A 24,520-nucleotide genomic window follows, 5' to 3' on the forward strand; every position below is an offset into this window, starting at 1 on the left:
GTTCCACAATATACCCACAGTATTGTTGATTTGCAATAATTACGTACTCCCCCCCAACACACACACACACACACACACACACACACACACACACACACACACAGACTTTCTCTCATCTCACCCTCCAGCCTGCTGGGCACACACTTTCAGAAGTAGAGGACACTCTCAATTATCCAGAAGAATGAAGAGGAGTCTGGGAAATGGAAAAATAAATTAAGAAATCAAAACAACACTGGATCCATAAGCAATCCGAAGCCACTTGCTTGTCGCTACATTTGTGAATAGAAAGGCAGTTGTTCGCCTCTCCAAACACTCAGGGCTCAGTCTGACACATGAGCGAGTCCCATTCCCTGAGCACACCCCGCTGGGTGGTGGGGACAGGCCTGGGAAGGTGACATGGGGAAGGGGGTGTGGCTGGGCAGAAGGACATGAGGCTGTTGACAGGGAGACAAGATTGTCCCTGGATGTAAACATCACCATGGAAACTCCACAAACACTTGCCAGTGCTGCCTCTGACACCTTCCTCTCCCACTTAGAGGGTAGGAGGGAGGGTACCCCTTCCCTGGCTACACAGTACTTTCCATTACCCACTCTGAGCTGCCAAATGTCCCCCGGGCTCCCACCAGGTCACTCTCCTCAAAGGGCAAGAGCATGCCATTGACAGACAGGCTGCGCTTTGTCCAGATATTTGAGACCCGCCTAGGGGGACTGTAGCCACCAGGAGCGGCCGCAGCTGCAGCCGCAAAGTCCCCCATGTCAAAAGAGTGGCTTCGTTTGGCCTTGCCCTCCAGGGGCAAAGGGAGAAGGCTTCTGGCTCGGGTAGCCGGGGGCCCCAGCAGTGGCTCTCGATCTGAGTGGTGGCCCCTGGCTGATGTCCCTGCCCCTCTGCCTGCTGGAGTCCTGGAGTCTAAAAGTTCTTCTTTCCTTTGACTCTTAAGGTCCAGGGAGGCAAAAGCTCCCATCAAGCGGTCAAGGCTGGGCTTGGGACGAAGAGCTGGGGGTGGGAGCCTCCAGGGACCCCTGCCCAGCCCTGCAGCTTCCCCACTGCCCAGGGAGCTGGAGGAAGAAGAGTCACAGGCCCTAGCCAGGCTTGTACTGAAGTCCATCAACTCATTCCGCACCACAACCTTGGGTGGTGCCTGAGGAAGCTGGCCAACAGGTATTCCACCCAGAGGAGGAGGCTGAGCCCCATTGGTTTGCGAGTACACGTTGCTGACAGTGGCGGCTGCCATTTTGCCTGGGGTGTCGTGGTTGCAGACTTTGTACCGCACCATGAGGATTACGATGAAGACCAGCAGTGTGGCCACAATGATACCTCCGATGACCAGAATCATAGTGCCCCCCAGGATCTGACTGTGCATAGACTGGCATTGTGGGTAGTCGGCCTTGGTGAAGAACTGGGCGCAGCCCACAATGTTGGTGGCTGTGAGCGTCGTGGCTGTGTCGTCCCACATGGCCAGTACGCACAAGTCGTAGCCTGTTCCGGACACCAGGTTGTTGACCACGAAGGCTTTGTTAGAGGCTGGGATCATCCTGGGGAGAGAGGCAGACACAGAGAATAAGAGAGGGTAGAGTGGTGGGGAGAAGCCCCAGGCAGATGTAGAGTAATAGGAACACTGTGTAGGCCTGCTGAGAAGATGGCCGAGACTGGAAAAGAGAGACAAATAAACAGTGAAGGAGGTAGGAGAGAGGAAAGGAGAAAGGAGAGGAAAGAGGAGGGAAGGAAGAGTCAAGAGTTATGAGTGTGGCATAGAAATCAGTGAAGCAAAGACAGGTGATCTGGAAGATCCAGGAGACTGTTGGGGTGAAAGAAAAGACAAGAGAGAAATATTCTGGGATGGCGTGTCAGAGAAAGGAGGAAGATGGAGAGTATCCTCTCCAGGTCTGATTAAGTAAGTGCCAAAAAGATCCAGAAATTAAAGCAATGAATGCAAAGGTGGGGGAGGGGTGTAAAACGACATTTGCAAGTATATAGATGGTGGGGGACCTCTAGACATGGGACAGAGGCGGTGGCAGAGGGGATGAGGTGGGTCACAGAAGGGAACAAAGGCACCTGGGAAGGAAGAGGTTAGAGGCAGGAAGACTCAGGAATTAGTGAGTTGTCTGCCCTTCCCCCACATCTGTTACTAACTTCCCTCCACCCATCTCCTAACACTATAGGGCATCAGAGATACCGGAGATCTCTCTGGGCCTTCGTTGTGAGAATCAGAGCCCAGGTCCTACTCTGAGCCTGCATCCAGGACCTCTCACCTACAAGGATCTTCCTGCTGAGGAGGGAACAGTTTCTGTTTTCAGGTTGTTGGTGTTAATATGACAAAACATGTAGCGGAAAGGTAGCATGCTGCTTGGAGGGGGGGGTAGTGACCCAGTGAAGCCCCGGAAGCCACCCTGACACCCAAGGGGACAAGCACTCTGCATTCAAATCATGTCACATCCAGCTTGTAAACTGGCTCATCCATGGGACCTTTAGCAGAGTTCCTGGGCTAAAACATTCTTGCTTGGTCTGTCCTCCTTAGAGGAAGAATGGGTAGGTAGCAATGACCCCACAAGGGAGCTTGTCTGTGGTTGCTTGAGAGCTCCTGAATGAACCTTTTAGAGACTTGGAAAAAAAGCTCTAAGACCTTTGCCATGGCATCTGGCTTCTGCTGTGCCCAGAGATGAACTCTGGGCTGCTCCATAGGCAATCCTGTAGAGAGGTCAACCTAGGCATAAGGGAAACCACTCCAGCTTTTGTATACCCACTTCTCCACCTCTAAAGCCTTCCACTCCCTGGTCCCTTGTGAAGAAAATGGCTCCTTAACCCCCCTCCCCTAGTTCCTTAAGCTCAGAGCCAAGCAACATAATTAAGATATCAAATATGAAATACCAACGCCTGAAGACTTCCATCCGAGAACCTATGATGAGGATGAAGCTGACAGTTATTGACAACCTATAAGGATACAGCCCCAGGGGCTTCCATCCTTGCCCTTGCTGGCCAGCGAGGCCCTGCAGATCACTTTAGGTCTGTCTGAGACTTTGTAGCCTTCTCTTTATCTGGATACCATGACCATTTAGAGAGACAGTAACTGTATTCTTAATTCACAGGGTAGAGAGAAATGGCCGAGGTACAGAGAAGATAGATGGTTTGCCAAAGGTTACATAAATAGGACTATCCCTCACTCATTGACAGATATGGGAATATGTTTTCTCCTTTTAATGAAAAAAAATTTTTATCGATAGGAGGATGTCAAGATGGCTCAGTGAGCAAAAGAGTTTGTCTCACCACCCTGGAGTCTTCATAATGGAGATTCAACTTTCCAGAGTTTTCTTCCTGCTTTCATACATGTGCCATTGCATATGAGCATGCACACACAAATGAACCAGTGGTTCTAAAAGAAATTCTTTTTATTATACTTTATTTATTTATTTATTTATTTATTTATTTATTTATTTATTTTCCGTGTGGAGAGGGTGATGCATGCCTGCATGCATGTCATGAAGCATGCGTGGAGGCCAGAGTTTGTTCTCTCCTTCTACCATGTGAGACCCAGAAATTGAACTTAGGTTGTCAGGCCTTGGGGCAAGTGTCTTTACCCATCAAGCCATCTTGCCAGGCTATAAATAAAGTTGTTGTTGTTTTAAGTCCTCACTGACCTCAAGTTGTTTCTCAGGCACACTCCTCAGAGTCCTCTGGTTCATAACCACCTACAAGATTCCCAGACTGTTTAGTTATCTGCTGGGCAGGATCCAAGTATATGAGCAGGACTACAGGATTGAAGAAGATACTGAGGTCCACCAGCTGTTCTGGGGTCCAGGGGTGCCAGTCAGAGATATGATACTGATCCCAGTAAGAACAGAGCCCACTGGTAACTGTAAGCTAGGCAACCTGATGTGCTCCTTGTTTGTTCTTCAGATCTTCAGGGATGGCTGGCATGATCTTCACGTTGCAGATGGGGAGGTAGAGCCAGACCCAGGCCAGGTAGTGCAGCTACGAACTGTGGTGACTCGATCACTAAATTGTCACACTGGCTTGTGGGTACTGCAAGAGGACACTCCTGAGAGGGGGATCGTGTCCCTGTGCCTGGGACATCTGCTATGTAGCATGAATTTCCACACTTGATGTGTCTCACCCTAGCAGCTGTGGGACATAGGATCATGAGTCTGGAAGTCAGTCTGAGGTTAGCTGTGTTTTCTTGGGAAACATAAATGCCTATGTTGTCAGTAGCAGCAACTGTAGTGGCGGGGGCGGGGTAGTAAGAGGGTTGACTCTGTAGTAAAGAGAGCTTGCTGCTCCAATAGAGGACCTGAGTTCAGTTCACAGCACTCATGTCAGAAAGCTCGTAACTGCCTGCAACTTCGGCTCCAGGGCATCTGTCACCCTCTTCTGGCCTACCTAGGAATCTGTGCATACAACACATGCATGTACACAGACACACAAACACACACACACACACAGGGGGGTAGGGTGGGGGAAAGGAGAGAGATCAGAGAGCCCAGATGGCAGAACCAAGTTTGTTTGTTCTCAGTAGCAACCTCAATGAGAACTAGCAACAGTTCTCATTGCGCCTCTGTGTACTTGGAGGTTTTACACACATAGATTCATTCAATCTCTTGTCACCTCAAAGGAAGTTATTCCTTGTCCCCATCCTTGTCCCCATTTTCATTACTCCCACTTAGAGAGGGAGGAAACTACCCTCTTGGCACTTTCCATTTGGAGAAATGACAGAGCTAGGACCAAGATGTACAGATGTATATACGTGTGTGTGTGTGTGTGTGTGTGTGTGTAGGCCAGATGTGAGCCATTGTTTCTAAGGTGGATTGTCCATCTTGACTTTTTGAAATAACATCTCTCCTTAGCACAGAGAGCACTAGTTAGGCTAGGATGCCTGCTCGGCAAGCCCCAGGGATTCTGGTCTCATCTCCCACTGAGCTTTTCATGTAGTTTCTGTGGCCTGAACTCAGGACTACAGTTCAAAATAAGAGATTTAATGATTGAGAAGTCTTCCTAGCCCCATAACTGTCTTCAGGCATCCGGTAGTTGAACTGCACAAGAAAGCCATGTAAAATGAATGCTAATCAAAATTAAGAGCTTTAAACAGAGCCCATCTCCTACCTATAAATTTTTTGATACCACTTCATACCCCCTTATCAAAAGCTATTCAGTCATCCTTGAAGCAATTCCAGGATCCTGGGCTCCTTGTGCATTCCTGCCTACACCTCATCCATCAGATAGCTTCACAAGCTTTCCAGCTCCACATGGGCATTTGGGCTTCTTCAATTTGAGACCTGGATGTAAAAAAATTTAGCTCCCGAGATATTTTACAATGGTCAAGAGCTACCTGTGATTCACAAGTGACCATCAAGTTCCTCATCAGAGATTGCAACCTAGGCTACCTCTTATATTTTTACCCACCCCCTTATAAACCGACTAACTTTTCTTGCTCAGGTAAGAGCATCCCAAGTCAGTTAGAGACTGTAGTGGCAGAAGGCACGATCTAGAACTAAGCACTTAAGAGTACATAGTGCTTTTGTAGAGGATCTGAATTCATTTTCCAACAGCCACATGGTGTGGACCACAGCTGCTTGAAACTCCAGATCCAGCAGGTCCAGTGCCCTTTTCTGGACTTCACAGTAACTACAGTCATGTGTACATAGTAACACATAGACACACATACATAACTAAAAAATATCAGTGATTCTTTAAATTACAAGTCATGGCTACTCTATAGGATCATGTAACAGGTAACTAACCATGGTTGTCATAAACATTTCAGAAATAGTTGAATATTTCTGAACATGTACTAGCCTCAGATTAATTCAAGGTCAAATGCACAGTGTATCCAGTGTGTTTCTGACAGCATGTACCTATGCTGTATCACATGTCACTGAAGCCTTGTTTCTGAATACCCAATGTGTACACATTCTACTATCTGTGATGTCATACCAACCAAAGCCAAAAAACTCTGCCTGAAACACCTCAGACTAGACTATTGTATATTTTAGTGTTTTTTTAACTGTACTTGCAGAGAGTTCTGCCTCTATAGAAACATACTGGTTTAAATATAGAAAGCAAACTTACTATTTTCCTCCCACCCTTGCCTAGGATATAAGTATCAAATTATACATCTTTGGATTTGTATTGTGTTTGATTTTAAAAACTGTTGTTTGAGTTGTTGGCTTGAGTTTTACACAAATTCAAGTTAATTTTTTTTTTGGCTTAGGATTAGGACAGAATTTCTGTCAATTTCTTTTGAAATGGCCATAAATATCCTTCTGCCATTTTATATTATGTATTTATGCAAAGTGGCATTCTCAGTATTGTAGATTACAAAATCAAAATATCAATCAACTCTGAAAAATGTTGAAGATACTCCACACCCTTCAGTATCAAATATTCAGCCAAGATTTAATTCTTTATTTAAAAATAAACAAGCCGTCTCATTAGTATGCAAATTTGCATTGCTCTTCAACACATGGTAAAATTACATGTATACCAAAGAGTTGTTAAAAAGTCAATTTCTTGATGGCCTGTTATCAATAAGTCTTTGAACTGTACGTCTATTCCATAGACCTACATACCTGGAAGCATGTGACTTTCTTGATCAGTAAGGGGTTCTCAGTGATAATAGTTTAAGAAGTTTAAGAATCTATTACATAGGGAAACAAAGACTGTCTAAAAGGACTGATTCATTTCAAAAAGGGCAGTCAGGGCGCAGAGGACCAAAATGTAATAGCAATAACCATGTCCAAGATCAGCCAAGCTGTCACACCTCGCTGCTCCAGGAAGGAGAGACAATCATATAAGAACAGTCTACAAATGGATGCTGATCTCCATAATGTCTGTCCCTGCTCAATGATCAGACAACACAAAAACTAAGAATAAGTTTCACATCAATTTAGCACTGGCTGTCACATACAAGCATATGATAGGTTTTCTAAGAATTTATTCTGATTATAGTCTCCTAAAATCCTCGGTCTGCAACGAATTAAGAAGAAGCAAAGTGAGTCCTTCTTAGGGAGTGCTCTCAGAGTCACTAATTTAGAAAATGGCTTCTTAACATCCTTCAGCATTATGGATATTCTAGTTCTCCCCCTACCAACCTTGATAAGTTCTAGAATGGGGTGGTATGTTTCTTTTCACTTTATAAAATGTTTGACAGCATTCCTTGCTTCTAGCCCTGAGGTATCAGGTATTATACTCTAAGCCCTGACAAACTAAAAAGTTGCTAAATATTGCTGAAGGTTCTCTAGAAGAAGAAAAATATCACACCTTGTTGAGATAAAAAAGCCTATAGAATTTGGCTAATAAACAGAAGATTCCGGGAGAACCACAGAAGGTGGGGAACAAATGAATAAAATACCCAATATCTCAGTGCCACGCCCACAACCTTCTGCTGTTATTCGCCCTGGGGAACTTGACTGAAGTCAGATTCCATGATCACATTGACTGGCCTTCCAGAATATAAATCAAGTATGCAGGGAAGAATGGGGCCTGGGTCAAAAGACAGCAGTTAACACCCAGTAGGGTCATGTCTCTGTCTGTGGAAAACATAGTTCTGAAGTCTTGAAGTATTGTTGTTTTGCTGTTGTTGTTGTTGTTGTTGTTGTTGTTGTTTTTAATGTGCACTGGTGTTTTGCCTGCTCGCATGTTGTGTGAGGGTGTTGGAGCCACTGGAACTGGAATTACAGACAATTGTGAGCTGCTGTGTAGATGCTGAGAAATTGAAACCAGGTTCTTGGAAGAGCATCTAGTGTTCTTAACTACTCAACCATCTCTCTAGCCCACTTAAAAAAAAAAAAGCATTTACCCTGATAGCATCCCTGTTAGCTGAAAGTATGAACTATTTTAAATTAAGATGCTCCAAAGTATTATATTTAATTAAACTCAAATGTTCTAAGGCACAATTTGAAACATAAACCCAGTACTTATCAAAAGAAAAAAAAACAGGCCTAAATGGCTGATTCAATCCTCTTCCTCTCTCTCTCTCTCTCTCTCTCTCTCTCTCTCTCTCTCTCTCTCCCTCTTGCTCATTGTGATCTTTCAGACCCTGGATGTGTCTGGGGAGATCTTTTCAGGAAAGTACATTTTCCCCTCTTGGGGATTACTACGTGGGCATCTGAAGTTCTTTTGTGTATACATGTATATGGGTTTGGTATCTATGAGCATGTGTGTAGGTAAAACATTATGTGAAAGATAAAATTATGTGGGGTGTTGTCAGTGTAGCTGAAAAGTGTCATTGTGATTAAGTGTGTGTACATATATGTACACATATATGTGTTTCTCTATGTGTGTATGTATATGTGTCTCTGTATGTGTGAATCTCTCTCTCTCTCTCTCTCTCTCTGTGTGTGTGTGTGTGTGTGTGTGTGTATGTGTGTGGTGTGTGTGTGTTGGTATGGTACATAGAACTCTAGTCATATCAGTCACTACTCTGCCCCCTCACCCAAATGAAACTGGAAACTTCTAGTTTTTTGGAAAGTTAGTTATGGCAAATGATGTTTTGCTGGGGCACACAGGTGGAAGGATGTCTTGCTAAAGCAAACACAAAAAAAGACCATTTTACTGAAGCAGACACGGGTGAAAGGATGTTTTGATATAGCAAACACGTAAAAGGACCCAAGATGAAGGAGTATAACTATGACCCCACAGACAGTGAGGGACAAGCACTGAGATTTGGTTTGGTTTGCTCCACTTCACTATTCTTCTCTAAAGACATGCATGTATTGGTTCGCCTTACATAGCATTGTTGAGCTCAATTGTGATAACTCTGACACTGAGAGAAACTTGCCCAAGTACTGCTCGTGACATTCTGGTAGCAGCCTGATGTTTCTGCAGTCTCACTTCAGGCCTATGGTTGATCCTGCTGGTTTCTTCAGAATTGAACTATAGCTTCCTGGTGTCTGCTTGCTGAAAGAACTGGACTGTGGCTGCTATTTTGTATTTGGTGTTTGCTATAGGACTGAACTGCTGCCCAAAAAAGATCAAGCTCACCCACCAAGAACTATTGCTGAACAAGTCCACTTCCCCCATGTCCTAATAACTTTTCTCTTCTACTACCTCTGCTGGGTGGTGGGCTAGAAGAGAGGTTGAACTTTTATTAAATGTAGGTTGCAAAAAAATCTGTGCTTACACCAACATATCTAGTCCTCTGATGTTCTTATAGACTGACTTCTTATAAACTATGCCATGTTGTGTCTACTACTTCCCAAGGACACAGTTTGCCTCCAAGAATAGGTCAAGCCTTTAGGTTGAATAACTCACTCTCCGGTTTCATGCTATAATGGTTAACCCCACTGTCAACTTTACAGGATTTAAAGACACCAAGGAGACATTCTGTAACTGTAGAAAATTTTTCTAGAAGAATAACTGAGGAGGGAAAATCTGCCCAGAATATGGACAGCACCAACCCATAGGTTGGGATCCCAAACTAATAAAGAAGGGAAAAAAGATGAGTACCAGCTGTCCCCCTCCTCTGGTTTCTGACTACAGACAAAACATAACCAGCCATTTTATTCTCCTATCACTCTGCCTTCACCTTCCTGAGGGCCTACCTAAACTCTCAGACTGTGAGCCAAAATAAACCCTTGCTTTCTAAAGTCCTTTTGGGGGTATCTTAGCACCATAACAAGTCAAGTAACTAATATATAAGGTCTCTCATCTCCATTCGTATTTCCCAGAATCCCTTGCAGCTAAGTCTAAGTGTTACATTTTGGCAAACAAATGGGAGGAAGTCATACGTGGCAGACATTTAAGAGCAGGGATGCATCACCAACATGTTCCTTCTGTTCTGCACTAGTCTGTGTAGGGATTTACCTTGGCTGTCTGGAGGACAATAATCAAAAGCAAGTGTCTTTACTAGTGTGACATGCGGGATGGTAGAAAGCTCAGGGTGTTAAATAGTATTGCACTGTTCTGCTGAAACAGTGAGATTTCCCTGCCTTATACGGTTCCCTGGTAAGATGAGGAGATCTGAAAAGTCTCTCATTTGTCAGTGACCAAAACAAGGATAAATGTGGGTTTGTGTTAGCAGAAGTGAGTAGTCTATGTCTGAAGGGTAACCCTTGCCTGTTTTAAGTTATCAGCCCCCTCTTTTATCTTCATAGTTCTTTCAGTCTCATCTCCAGCTCCCAAGAACCAGCCATTTCAGAAGCTTGTCTCCCTCCATCAGAGACATACCACTGTTGCCTATTGAGCTGCAACACTCATTTAGTGAGGTCCTGTTGACGACCTGCTTCCCTTCTTGCTTTTGCATGTGTGTCATCCAGCTTCACAGCCCCACGTCTACAACCCATTCTGGATAGCCTCTACATCTTACTCCCATAATAAACAAAATCCCATTAAACAAAAGCAGATAGCCTGTCATCCAGCATCATGTAGGCCCATGAGCCTCAAAGTGGGTTGTTTCCTTCCCTGGTAGAAAGAAACTGGGGCTGGTTCAGTGGCATACATGTGCACACTCACCAAGTTCTTACCATGTGACAGTTACACACGGCTTGTATCAAACAGCATCTCTAGTCTATGCAGTGGTAATCACAGATGGAGAAACTTAGCCCCGAGTGAATAGATCACTTTCTCAAGTTCCACTCAGTCAAAAGTGGCTGGCCAGTGTGACAAGCCATTCAGCCCTCTGTATCTGCATGTGTGGCATCACCAAATTCAATGTATTAGGCCCTAGAATTATTTGAACAAAAGTTTCTGAATATATATGCCTGTTGTGCTGTCTATATTTGTCTCTGTGTTTGAAATATGTGTGTGAACATGTTTAGCTGTGTGCATGTGCATCTTTCAAGTGCATATGGAGGCCAGAGCCATATTTTTGGAGCCATAGTTTCTTCATTGAACTTGGAGTCCAATGATTGGCTAGAGTAGCCTGAAAACTCAGGGGTCCCCTGTCTCTGTCCTGCTAGTGCACATATACACACACTCTTATTTACTCTGCTTTTTACATGGATAATGGAAACCAAACTCAGAGATTCATGCTTGCAAGACAAACTCTTTGTCCACTGAGCCACTTTTGAAAATCATGTATATGTGTATGTATAAGTACATGTATACACACACACACACACACACACACACACACACATATATGTATGTCAATACTCCTGAAACAAGCAGCTCTCCATTTATTTCAACAATATTGACATTGTTTTCAGTATTTAAAGAGGTGTGTAGGAAGGAGTTACAATGTGCTGAGGCCCTGTGCTGGTTGCATGCCTATGAAGCACTTGAATGTGAATTTGAGTGTGTTAGAGAGGTTCCCTGTAATCGGTTGTCTTCATATACCAAAGAATAGCGGTGCTGTGTTATCCTGAGCATCAGGGTAGAGTTAGAGCATCTATAGACTTAGAGCTTGCCAGGAAGCACATTTTAGTGTTAAAGCAGACTATTTCACAACAACTCACAGAGAAAAAAATACACACCTAATGGTCCCTATGGACATTTATTGATGCTTACTAATGTTGAAGCTATTCTGAATATTTTGTACATGTTAATTTAATCCTTTTAGCAATCCTATGTGTAGGGAAGGGGAACTATCATCTATCCCTAGGAACCAATGAAGAAACCAAAGCTTGTTGAAGGGAGGTGACTTGCTCAAAATCTCACAGGAGTAGGTTGATGTTTAGCCAAGATCTGAAATCTGGATTCAGTTCTCAGAACAGGTAAGTTTTTTAAAGCTGGGTATGAGGCTTGCTAGTTAGCCAGTATAGCCAAAAGGGCGAGTTCCAGACCATTCAGAGACCCTTTTGCAGAAATAAAAAAGAAGAGGGGCTGAAGAGGTGCCTGAATGTTATGAGTGCTTGCTGCTCTTACAGAGGGCTCAGGTTTGGTTCCCAGCACTCTTGCTGGGTGACTACAACCACCTGCAACATCAGATCCCAGATATCCAGTGTCTTCTTCTGGATGCTACAGAGTGTCCAGCATACATGTGACATACATATTATACATTTATATACGGAAATAAAAAAATAAGGACAAATCTTATTAAAAAGATAGTTGAATGGTGCTTCTGAGGAAGGACAACTGAAGTCGACCTCTGATCTCCACAGGCACATACACATAAGTGAATGCACAGTCAAACACATATATACTCTTATACACATAAACCAAAATACATGCACACACATACCCCAAAGAATGTATACTGTAAAACAGCCAAGATGGAGACTATCTGAAGGTCAGGTTCAAATCCTATGCCGTGGTCTGCTCACTAAGATGCAACATTCTTTTGGGATGGATAGATGGATGGATGGATGGATAGATAGATGAATGGATGGATGGATGGATGCTAACATGGCTTCCTGCCCTCAAGAAGCACTGGGGAAGCCTGCTCTGATTCTAGCCTCCAAGCATACAGCACTCATGTGAATACCCTCAGATACGAGCTGTCATTTTATAATGAGGATACTGAGCATGGATGACGGTGGGCACTGACTGGAGCTGCTATAGGGGTTACTAGGCTCCTGTGGCATCCTGCCCTCTGCCTCACTCTGTGAAGAGATGTCTTTTCTACTGGTAGGCAAGAGAAACCCACTCAAAATGTGTCCCTGTTGAGTTTCTACTGATCCCCCCAGACACCCCTGCCTAAAATAAACAAGCTGGCAGAGATAAAACAAGGCTGCAGAGACAAAAGAAATAAGCGGGAGATATCTCTGTCCCACCTTGGGGTGGAGGGGTGGTCACAGAGAGCTATGGGAGGAGGCTGGAGGATAAACATCCTCTGTCCCCACCCATCAAACATCCCATGTTCAGACCCAGGCAATGAGCCTCTGAATCACTGACTCCTGTGTGAGATGGGGTAAGTCACCTTCACATTCTGTGCTTCAGCCACCTCTGATGTTGTAGAATGCTGCAAGTATATCGCCAGAATGAGCTGGTTAGGAGGGTATTGCTGACAGAGGTCTATGCCAGTAGGTCCACAACTGCAAATATACATAAGGTTTAACACACAAGCTGCTTGGGCTCTGGGCTTAAATCCTCTACAACTCACTGGCTGTGTGTTTGCAACCTTGCTTACAATTATATGAGGATAATGTGTGAATATGTGTACACTGGCCCATATGCTTGGGGGGTGGGGCATGTGTATGTGCACAACATGCACATGTTCATTGGCCATAGGGATCACTAGGCAAGAGAAAGCATCCTGTTGTCAGCCATGAGTCTATTCTAAGGAGTGAGTCATTTGGAACCATAGCCTTAAGGGGAGCTGTCCAGGGTGGCTAGGCCCATAACTTGTCTACCCATCTACTTTGTCCTGTCCTTCACCACCTCTGCTCCTTCCTGATCTCTCAGTAGATGCCCTGCTCACCGGCAGGTTGACCAGATGTACAAAAAGCAGCATGGAGTAGAGACACAGAGGTACCTGGGGCTCATTGGCCAGCTGGTCTAGACAATTGGAGAGCTCCAGGCTTAAAGAGAGACTGTCTCAAAAATCAAGGTGGAGAGCAATAGAGGAAGCTGCCAGTGTCAGCTTCTGGGAAGGGCCATGTCTCTGTGAGGCAGATGGAGCTGACGGTGTTACCTCTGAGGGCTGTCTATAGCTCAAAGGTTTTCAACGCAACTGAAGCCCAGAGCCAGTTTTATTTGGAGTCCCCAGAGGCCATTACCTTCTTTCCCTCCCCTTCTGCCCACAGGATACCCACCACAGACTGGGAGAAGAGCAGTCGCCTCTGGCAGTGGGTGATTTACTGATGTCTTTATCCATGCTCTGATATTTCACAGCTCCCAGGGATTTGCTGGAGTAAATATGACCTTTCATCCTTTGCTTTGTTTAAGACTCAAGGTCAACAGCCCAGCTGTGATCTACCCGTTACTTTGTCCTCCAGACATCCTTGCATCAGAATCTTACACCAGAGATTCATGGCTCCACTCTCAGTCCTTCTTGTCTGCCTGGTCCATGGTGCCAGGGATAGAAAAGCTGTGACCATGTGACTCTAGGGAAAAGATGGCTCTTGGAGGGCTGAAGCCAGGCCATTACTCTCTGCTGTCTGCACCAAGTCTGCCTGTTGTTAGGTCCAAGGCATGGCCTGGTTTTTTGACTCTGCTCAGAGGTGGTGATAGCAGTCAGTGTGGCCGTGACTCAAATAGTAAGTTATAAATTAGAACACCTGAGGTCTCTGCCATCAGTTCTGTCTGCGTGGAGAAGACCTGTATCTGCCTGACTCGGATGGACTCTTCCAGGTCCTCTAAGCCATGTTCTGCCCTCAATTCAAAGGTTTGTTCCTCAGATATCATTAGCACTGCCTGAAAACTTCTTCCACTTGTGCAAGCGCGACTCCTCTGAAGTACCCACCCACTTTCTACTTCTCTGTGGGTGGATGGCAGGAGAGTCAGCTGGGCTCATACATTCTCTGTTTTCTCATGGCATCTCCACTGGCGGTGGATGATAATTCTGGGGGTGTTAGCACGGAAGAGAGTAGGGAACAGGAAAGTGTGAAAGAGAATGGAGTCGCCGGCCTTGACTTAAACCTGTAATCTGTAACCCCCACCCCCAGAACCACCTGACACTTCAAATCCTCTCTTGTCCTAGGAGAAGTAGTAGGCCTGGGTTCAAACTCTCTTTCTCAGGAGGTCAGAAACGAGAGATGAGCTTAGGGTACATGCCAGGTCCTTTTGTTGCATCTGAGAACCCACTCACTGCTGAGCCTTCTGGAAGATATCTCCTCTCAACACACACACGTACACAAACACACACACACACACACCACACCACACACCAGATCTCTCTAGGTGAGGCCTGTCCTTAGGCTTGGCTCCAAGCTTATCTTCACCCAGGGACCACCGCAGCAATGTGGATAGTAGGCGTGAGAGGTGGGGTGACGGGTAAAGGAGAAGGCTGGTGTGGATGAGCTTGGACTGCCTCATTCTTACTCTGGCTGTTTTTTCAGGCTATGAAACTTGCAAACAAACAAACAAACAAAAAAGAGTCCCATTTTAGAGTCAGAAGAACCAAGTCCAACATGGCTGCGCTGATCACGGAGCTGGATAGAAACCAAGGACCTTGGCTTTTCCCTTCACCCCACCCAAGCTCTCTGAGGCTTTTGATCGTATGTCCAGGAAATACTCTTTGCTTTCTGCAGCTGCTAAAAGTTCCACTGGGCCCTTCATAGCCTTGGCTTCTTCTACTGTCCATTCCCCAAAGAAATCACCCCAGTCCCTCCCAGTTTTCTGCCCATTATAGGGAAAAACAAAACAAAACAAAACAAAACAAAACAAAACAAAACAAAACAAGACAAGACACCTCTAACTGCAGAATTCCAGGTCCTTTGATCTGTGACGGTTTGGGACAGGGTCCTCTAAGCCTTCTCACATGTAAGGTGAGGAGAGCAGAGTCTGAGTCTCAGCCACGGCCCACCACCTGGAAGCTTCCCCAGTCCCTGTCCTGAGGCAGAGAGAACAGCTGACTCTCAGCCACACCCACATGGAGTTTTCCAAGCTTTTCCACTCAGACCTTCTTGGCAACAGTCTAAGCCGGGGGAGGAGATGAGCACAGGCTGGGAGCAGCCTTGGCATCAGCTCAGCGAGCACGAGGTGGCATTTTGATGAGTGGTAAAAATATCTCCCAAGTGTTCAGGGCCAGCTGCCACCCCACCAGCATCGTAACTTCTCAGATCCTGTCCCCATGACCAGAACCTGAAAAGCCCACTCTGTCCACATGTCCCAGGGGATAGAACAGGTCACCAAGCCCATGATCTCAGGCCACTCTTATACCTATAATAGCTGCTTCTGTCACCGTGGCCAGATATTAGCACAGAAAGCCTTTAAGCCTCTAGTGAACGTGAAAGGCTGTCAGAAGTGCTGTGGCCTGCCTAATGGGCTAATTAAACAGTATCATAAATAATGAGTACCAGGGCTGCTGGGATGTGGCCCAGTGAGTAGAGCAGTTGCTCAGCATACACAAGGCCCTGGGGGTCCATCTCCAGCATGGCAGAAAGCAGGTGTAGTGATACATGATACATGCCTCCCATCCCAGCATTTGGGAGGAAGAATTGGGAGAACCAGAATTTGAAGGTCATCCTTAGCTACATAGAGAGTTGGGTGCCAGCCTGAGCTACATGAGACCCTGTAAAAAGTCTTGTAGTCATAGGGAGAAAAAAAATAAAAGGAGGAGAGAAAACGGTGAGGCACATAGGCAGAGGAGCTGGGTCAGCAGTGCAGAGGGAGGCAGAGCTGCACACGGAGAAGTCAGAGTGCCTGCTCCCCATTAGGAGTCTTTCAGGGGCCACAATAAGGTTCCCCAGCAGGGAAAAACATAGCCAGGGCTCTGTCAGAAGGCTCAACATGGCCCTGCCTGGAGACATCTGGCTTACTCCATCACATCCTGGTGGCCTTTGCTGTGAGACAAGAGGCTCTCTAGACACTGCAGGCCTCTCACCCATCAAGAACTAATCTACTCCATTCATCTTCTCCTGAATGTACTTTATAACCACTGTCCTTCATCACAACATGCCTCTGCTCTGCTTTCAAATCTTCAGTGGCTACTCCTCCTGCAAGATAAAGCCCGAGCCTTGCTCTGGCCTCTGAGGTCCTACCTGATATAGTGCTGTGCCCCACCCCCATCCCCAGCTCGCTCCCTGACACTCTGCCCTAGATACCAGGGAGCCCTTGCTGCTTCTCCAACAGGACATGCCCGTTCCTTCACAAGGGCATTTGTGTGCACTGACTCCGCCTGGCTGTTTCCATCACTTCAGGTCTCTGCCCCCATGCCACTCCTCTGAGATGCCATCTCTGATTGCCCACAGAAAACGATAACCTGAGGCTGTCTCTTTGCTTTGTTTTTCCTAGTGCACATTTAAAATATAATTTTAGAACTGGGTGTGGTAGCACACACCTTTAATCTCAGCACTTAGGAGGCAGATGCAAGCAGATCTCTCAGTTCCAGGACAGCCAGGGCTACACAGAGAAACCCTATATAGAAAAAAACAAATTTTATGTTAAATTTAATTAATTAATTAATTAATTAATTAATTAATTAAAATAAATAAATAAATAAAATTTAATAAATAAATAAAAATTTAAAGATATATATCTTTAAATATATATACACATACACACACACTCATACACACACACACACACACATATTAAGGGGTGTGGGGGGGGGTATGTGTGGGGTGGGGTGTGTCTGAGAGTGCAGGTGCCATTGGAAGCCAGAAGAAGAAGCAGAAGAAGCTCCAGGGAGCAGCTGGAGTTACTGACTAGTGTGAGGTGCCTAGTGTGGGTGTCAGGAACCAAACTCAAGTCCTCTGTCAGGGCAGTATATGCTTTTAACCTGCGCCTCTCTCCAGCCTCTAAAACATTGTTTTGTTTTTTAAGACAAGGTTTTATGTAGCTCAGGATGATTAGACTCAAGATAAGAGTTTAAAGATGACCCCGAGTGTCCAATCCTCCTGCCTCTACCTCCTGGGTGCTAAGATCAGAGGCACACACTACCATATCCAGTTTTCGTGGTGCTGAGAATTGAACCCTGGACTTTTTTGCATGCTAGGCAGGTACTTAATGGGCTACATCTACCTCTCGTATTTTAAATTCTTTCCCTCCTGTTCCTCTCCCTCATAGGCCTGAAAGCTTCTTCAAGACTAGGCCTTTGGCTATATTGTTGCAACCCAGGGGTCTTGTCCAGATACTCAGTAACTATTTTCTGACTTCACTTACCTGCAAAGAGGGACCACATCCTGCAACTGTAACCAGAATAACCCTTTTCTCCCTTACAGCTGCTTTTGTTAGGTTGTTTTATCACAGCAACTGAAGTGAAACCAAAGTAACCAGGAAAGAGCAGAGAGCAGATTCCTGCCTGACCCCCATCCTTGTACTGGTGGCTCACACTCAGCCTAGAGGTAAGATAAGTGCCTCCCAGGCTGCTCTGCTGGGGTCTTTCTTCCCACAGGCTCTGCAAATTGTCTCTTTGGAGAGTTCAGAGTTCTAGTCTCAGAGCCAGAGATAAAGGAGCACTTGGTACAATAAGGATGGACCAGGAGCTCTGGGTTTCTCTCTCGCCAGATAGCAGGGACCTGGCCCAGCTATGGATTGCAAATGCTCTTGTAGGCCAATGCCATTCAAACATCCAGGTATGCCATGGCATGAGGCTGTGACCTCATCAGTCTGGGGCGGCCTTAGGGACTAGAACATCAGATGCTCAGCCTGTGTCAACTCAGTAGATGGTGGTGGATGACACAGCAACCAAGGGGTCGTAGAATACGTCTGAGTTGGAAGCACAACGCTACAGACTGTCAGACAGAGGTCCAAATGCCTAAATGTCATGCTTCCCCATACAACTCAAACATGCATGGATACCACAGGGCTGGTTTCCTCTTACTAGGAGCGAAGCAGTTGCATTTTGGTGGAGAGAAGGTTACAGAGCTACTGTAACTGCACCGATGTTCCCAGCCAAAAATCTCTTCCAGAGCAAGGGGGATGGATGATAAGGAGAATTGGTCACTTCTCAACAACCCCAAGGAAGGCTTTTGAATCTGAGATGTATCACCTTTGAGCAGAGTATAAGGGGCAGGATAGGAACATGGTGTGTGATTGGATCTCTGACAATGCACCCTGCGAAGTGTCTCCCTATGCACAAGCCTGTTGCGGATTTTGAAAGTCTACCGCTGTCACGCCTATGTGTCCATTGGAACTTCCAGTTGAATGACAGACATTTCTGACCAGGCAAACATATACTTTCTACCCTCATCACTCGTCAAATCTGTTGTCCCTTTTATAGCTCTCCTGGTTTAGGAAAATGAAGACACACGAGTCCACCTAGCAAGTAGACAGGATGAAGTTGTCTAGAAGGGAAGGTGGGGAGGCTCCTCAACAGTAGCACTTCTGGTTCCAGTACTTCTTGGTCCCAGTACTCTCTAGTCCCAGTACTTCTTGGTCTTAGTACTTCCTGGTCCCAATAACTCCTGATGACAGTACTTCTTGGTCTCAGTACTTCTTGGTCCAAGTACATCCTGGTTTGGTACTTCTTAAACTCAGTACTTTCTGGTGCTAGTACTCCTTGGTCTCAATAATCCCTGTTTCAGTACGTTCTGGCACCAGTAATTCTTATTTTCTAGTATTTCCCAGCCCCAGTGCTTCTTCGTCCCAGTACTCCCTGATCTCAGTACTGACTGGTCCTAGTACTTCTTGGTTGACGCATGTTTCTCCCTTTCTATCTGTGGGTGCTCAGCACCCCTTCAGGAGAAGCCAGCCTGCCTAGGGACATAGGCAAGTCCTGAGCACAGGCAGAGAACCCGGCCCCTCACATGCCCTTCTCCCTTCAGGAATCAAATATTCTGTTTTGTTCCCCACTTGTCTCCAAAGTCAAAAATTAATTTTCTGGGTGGCAGAGAGCAGGGAACTGAGATGTGACCAGATGGAATCCTGGTGGTGTAGACTCCATCTTTACATCCCTTCCCTGGGGTGGGGGTGGGGCACGATGGTGCAGATAGCAGGCATAAAGGTTAGTGTTGACTGTCAGCTTGGCAAGCTCTAGAACCATCCAGGAGGCAAATCTCTGGCTAGTCTGTGAAGAAGTTTCTGGAATGGGCGAGCTGAGGAAGCTGCAGGAAGACCAATTTACTAAGTGTAGTCAGCAGCACTCAGTGGGTTGGGGTACAGGACTTAGAAATATGGAAGAAGCAAGCTCAGTACCAGCATCCATCTCTCTCGGCTTCCTGACTTGATACAATCTGACCAGGGGCCTCACATTCCTGCCCCAAGCCTTCTCTACCCAGAAAGACTGGACCTTCAAACTGAGTAAGACTCAACCTCTCCTTAAGCGATTTTGTTAAGCAATCCACTCCAAGCCCTGAACAGCTCACCTGTATGCTCCATACTCTAGAAGCGAGGTGTCCCATCAGCCTGGAAACTGATAGAACAGAAAGAGCTTCTGTGTTTGTCCCCTCAAGGGGGACAACATACCTCACGGTCCCTCTTGTCTCTACATTGAAATGCTGGACACATCACACACAGGGTGAAGGCAAGCCTGTAGCCTGGCTGGTCCCACAGAGCTATAGGTAGTGAGCTGGCTATGCCCCAGGCCCTCTCTGGGACTGGTTCCAACATCTCATCTGCTGACAGATGTTCCTGACAGCTCTGAGAGACAAGTGTTCGTGAATGTCACTTGGGTAGATAATGACATGCAGGGCACTTAACTTTCCATGTCACACTAGAGAGGAAGCTTAGCTGAGACAGGCTGTTGGTATCTCTGGGTGGGGGAGGGGCTGTTCTTCCCCTCCCAATATTCACTGCTCTCCCCTCTGAGAGGTCCCCATTATGTTATGCTTTCCTTGAAATGACCCTGATGATGGGAGATGTGACTGTCAATCTTCCCCAGTCACATAGGAAGCAAGCCAGAGACCAGCTGAGGACCAAATGAGTCTTCCCAGTGCCTGCCTGCAGGGCTTGCCTGTGCATCTGTGGAGAGAAGTATCTGGGGTTATCTAAGACATCTGATAACAAAAGAGCTTTCATGGCAAAAGTTTTCCTTGGTCACCTGAGATTAGTCAGGTCTTCCCATCTGGTGAGAGGGCAGAACCTGGAATGTTCTGGAATGAGGCCTAGAACCACATGCATCAGACAGTGCTCACAGCTCCCCTGGGGTTTGGTAGAACCTTTGGATATCAGTTAATGACATGGATCTGGGTCAGGCTAGATTCTCTGAGCCTCTAACATGCTCACTGTCTCTGACCTCTGGGGCTCAGATGTCTGAGAGATCCTAGTATCAGAACACAGGGTTCTACACAGTAAATGCCGCAGAAACCCTGCTGTCCTGCTGAAGAAGAGTCATGGGCTAAAAGAGTCGGTGTCACACTAGTTAGACATTCCTATTCCGACATCCCTATCATTCCTGGGAGGGACTTAACTGGGTCCTCCTGGAACCCTGGAAACTCCCAGATCATGGCTGATACTTGGGCTGTCACAGGGCAGCTCTGGGGTCTGTTTCCCTTCTGTTCATCAACTGTGGAATCAAGCCTACGTGGGGTCAGACTCACCAGTGACTGCAGGAGGGAGATGTCTGCACTGGAGCAGCATGAGCTGGACCAGAAGAGGGAGACAAAGCTAGCTTCCTAGATCACCAGGGCCAGTCCATTCAGGAAAAGAGGGACCCCTCTGAGGAGAGAGCAGTGAGCATGGGGAGGCGAGAAACAGCCCCTCTCCCACCCAGAGACAGCAACGTCCCATCTCAGCTAACCTCACCTGTGAGCTATGCAGGGTAGTGCTGGTGGGACTTTATTCTTGTGATGGGCTAGTCCCTCTGTATGTGTGTTGTGTGTACATATTGTGTGTGTTGTGTGTGTGTATTGTGTATGTGTGTTGTTTGTATGTATTGTGTGTGTGTGGTGTATGTGGTGTGTGTGGTGTGTATGGTGTGTGTATTGTGTGTATGTGTGTGTGGTGTGTGTGGTGTGTGTGGTATGTGTATTGTGTGTGTATTGTGTGTGTTGTATGTGTGTATTGTGTGTGTGTTGTGTGTGTGTGCTGTGTGTGTGCTGTGTATGTTGTATGTATTGTGTGTGTTGTGTGTGTGTGCTGTGTATGTGGTGTGTATGTTGTGTGTGTTGTGTGTGTTGTATGTGTGTGTGTTGTATGTGTGTTGTATGTGTGTGTGTTGTGTGTGTTGTATGTGGTATGTGTGTGTTGTGTGTGTGTTGTGTGTATGTATTGTGTTGTGTGTGTTGTATATGTGTGGTATGTGTGTTGTGTGTGTGTTGTGGGTGTGTGTATGTGTGTTGTATGTGTTGTGTATGTGTTGTATGTGTGTGTGTTGTATGTGTGTGTTGTATGTGTGTTGTGTGTGTTGTATGTATGTGAATTGTGTGTGTTGTATGTGTGTTGTGTGTATTGTGTGTGTTATATATGTATATCGTGTGTATGTGTTGTGTGAGTTGTGTGTGTTGTGTGTGTTGTGTGTGTGTTGTATTGTGTGAGTTGTGTGTGTGCTGTGTGTGTTGTATGTGTGTTGTGTGTGTGTTGTGTGTGTGCTGTGTGTGTTGTGTGTGAGTTGTGTGTGTGCTGTGTGTGTTGTGTGTGTGCTGTGTGTGTTGTGTGTGTGTGAGTTGTGTGTGTTGTATGTGTGTTGTGTGTGTGCTGTGTGTGGTGTGTGTGTTGTGTGTATGTGTTGTGTGGTGCTCTCTTCTATTCATAAGTGCTTTAGCTACATTAGAGGAGCTGGGATCTCTTTCTAAGTCCTTTCATCTTCAAGGTCAATTTTACTTCATCTCACACGGACTTCTAGAATCTAACTTCTTTGCTGGGCCATTCTGTGTCACACTCACGACAGCTCTATTCTGGCCATTCTGGATTAAACACAGTACAGCTCTGCTCTGCTCCATAGAATCTCAACCACCCCTGACCTGAGCAGTGTGTGTCCTTGACACAGCAGAGAACTATGGTGTCTTTTAACACTACACTGTTACATGGCTGTGATGTCCTTGTGAGCAACAACTTCAAGCCTAGGTAACAATTCTGAGCAAGGCCAGTTCTCCTCACCTCAGACTTATGAGGCTATAATTATAGTGTATTCCTTGAAGTAAACAGATGAATAACAAAGACGACCAAGACAGATGAGAGATAGATTACAGGTGAATACATAGACAATGATAGGTGATAGATAGATAGATAGATAGATAGATAGATAGATGATAGTCAGGTGGATAGACAGTAATAAATAATAGATGGATAAACAATGATAGATAGGTTGATGGATAGATGGATATTAGATGATATATGTTACCTCTTTCTTTTTTAAAAAAAGATTTATTTATTTTATGTATGTGAGAAAACTGTAGCTGTCTTCAGACACACCAGAAGAGGGCATCAGATCCCATTACAGATGGTTGTGAGCCACCATGTGGTTGCTGGGAGTTGAACTCAGGACCTCTGGAAGATCAGTCTGTGCTCCTAACCACTGAGCCATCTCTCCAGCCCCATGTTACCTCTTTCTAGATGGGTAGAAAGATGGTAGATGACAGGCATATAGGGTGATGGATAGGTGACAGGTAGATGTTTTTCTGGATACTGTGCTGTGTGTGTTCCTCTATCCAGCCCTCTGTACCCATTCTGTGATCCTTCATTCATGCAACCCCTGTGGTTTCTTCCTTCTCAGAGGAAAGATGCATTTTTTCAAAAAGTCCAGGGTCCCTCTTAGGGTTTCTCTCTCCCACCATAAACTCCCTCAGTAAAACCACAGAGACTGTTCCTGTAAACCGTAGCCAGAGGCTAGGATTCAAATTAATGCTTATTATTCAGCTTCCTGTGATAATGAGGAAGTGTTTGATAGATAATAGATAGATAGATAGATAGATAGATAGACAGAGGATAGGTTGATAGATAGGTAGATAGATAGACAGATAGTATAAATGATAGATTCTAGAAGATGGATGGATAGATAGATAGATGATAGAGAGATGGACAGAGAGATGGTATAATTTATAGATACTAGAAGATAGATAGATAGATAGATAGATAGATAGATAGATAGACAGATAAACAGATGATAGACATATGATAGGTAGACAGACAGATAATAATAGTTTAAGGGAGAGGAAGGAAATAGGGTGCTTCAGTGACCCCAGGACCTCCCTCATGTCTCCATGTCAATCTGTAGCAACAGACCTGCCTTTTTCTGACTGTGTGACCTCAAGGGATTTTTGTGTTGTTCTCTCGTCCCTTCATACTTGGTATGGCCAGGAGGACTAAATGAAATAGACTCTGGAAAGCTGTGCCTCATGCGATCAGTGAGGCTAGGATAACATTGGTGCTGGTGATTGCTCCTCCTCTCCTGTGAGAGCATAGCCTCCTAGAATTGTCTTCAAAGCTTTGGACATCTATCTTCTTGCAGATAAGGCTAAATGGAATATCTAACCTCTTTCTACTTCCTCCCCTAGGACCACAGAGAAGAGAATATAATGACTTTGTTTTTTGACTGTTATTACTCTGGCTAGTATTAACAATCCTAAAAGAACCTTACATCCTGTGGCTGCTTAATACAAGTTAATAATACATGGAGAGCTTTCTTTTCTAGTATGTGTGTGTGTGTGTGTGTGTGTGTGTGTGTGTGTCTGTGTCTGTGTGGTGTATATGTGCATAAACATGCGTGTGCTAAGCTGTTTAGCCAATATGCCAGGAATTAGCTTAGCTCCATATCCCAGTGCTGAATTACAGACATGAGCCATCCATCATGCTTGGCTTTTATGTGAACCTTAGAGATCCAAACTCAGGTACTCATTCTTGTGAAGCAAGCACTTTACCAACTGAGCAGTCTCTTTAGACTCTATATGAGGTATTTTTCTTTGGTAGATCATCTAGTCTTCATGAAAAGCCTTAAGGAGTTACCCTTGACCTCTGCAGTTTGTTTGTTTGTTTGTTTGTTTTGTTTTAATTTCTAATGCTTCCTTTTTAGTCTACTTTGTTAATGTGTTTTGGTGCTTTGTTTTATTTTGAAACAGGGTCTCACTAAATAGCCTAGTATGGCCGTGAATAAGAATGCCCCCGCAATAGGTTCATGTATTTAAATGCTTAGTCATCAGGGAACAGCACTACTTGAGAAGGATTAGGAGG

The 24,520-nt window shown here is 45.4% G+C and overlaps 1 protein-coding gene across 1 annotated transcript in view; it reads right to left on the minus strand.

The window, feature by feature from the left end:
• Nucleotides 1–237: 237 nt before the first annotated feature.
• Lrfn2 (leucine rich repeat and fibronectin type III domain containing 2) overlaps nucleotides 238–24,520 on the minus strand; it is a 172,543-nt gene continuing 148,260 nt past the window's right edge. The window contains exon 3 of the mRNA XM_028766748.1: nucleotides 238–1,533. Within this exon, the coding sequence (XP_028622581.1) occupies nucleotides 567–1,533 (967 nt within the window). The 3' untranslated portion in view covers nucleotides 238–566. The remainder of the gene's footprint in view (nucleotides 1,534–24,520) is intronic.

Source organism: Grammomys surdaster, unplaced genomic scaffold, assembly GCF_004785775.1.
Source record: "Grammomys surdaster isolate TR1022 unplaced genomic scaffold, NIH_TR_1.0 169, whole genome shotgun sequence".
Taxonomy (NCBI): domain Eukaryota; kingdom Metazoa; phylum Chordata; class Mammalia; order Rodentia; family Muridae; genus Grammomys; species Grammomys surdaster.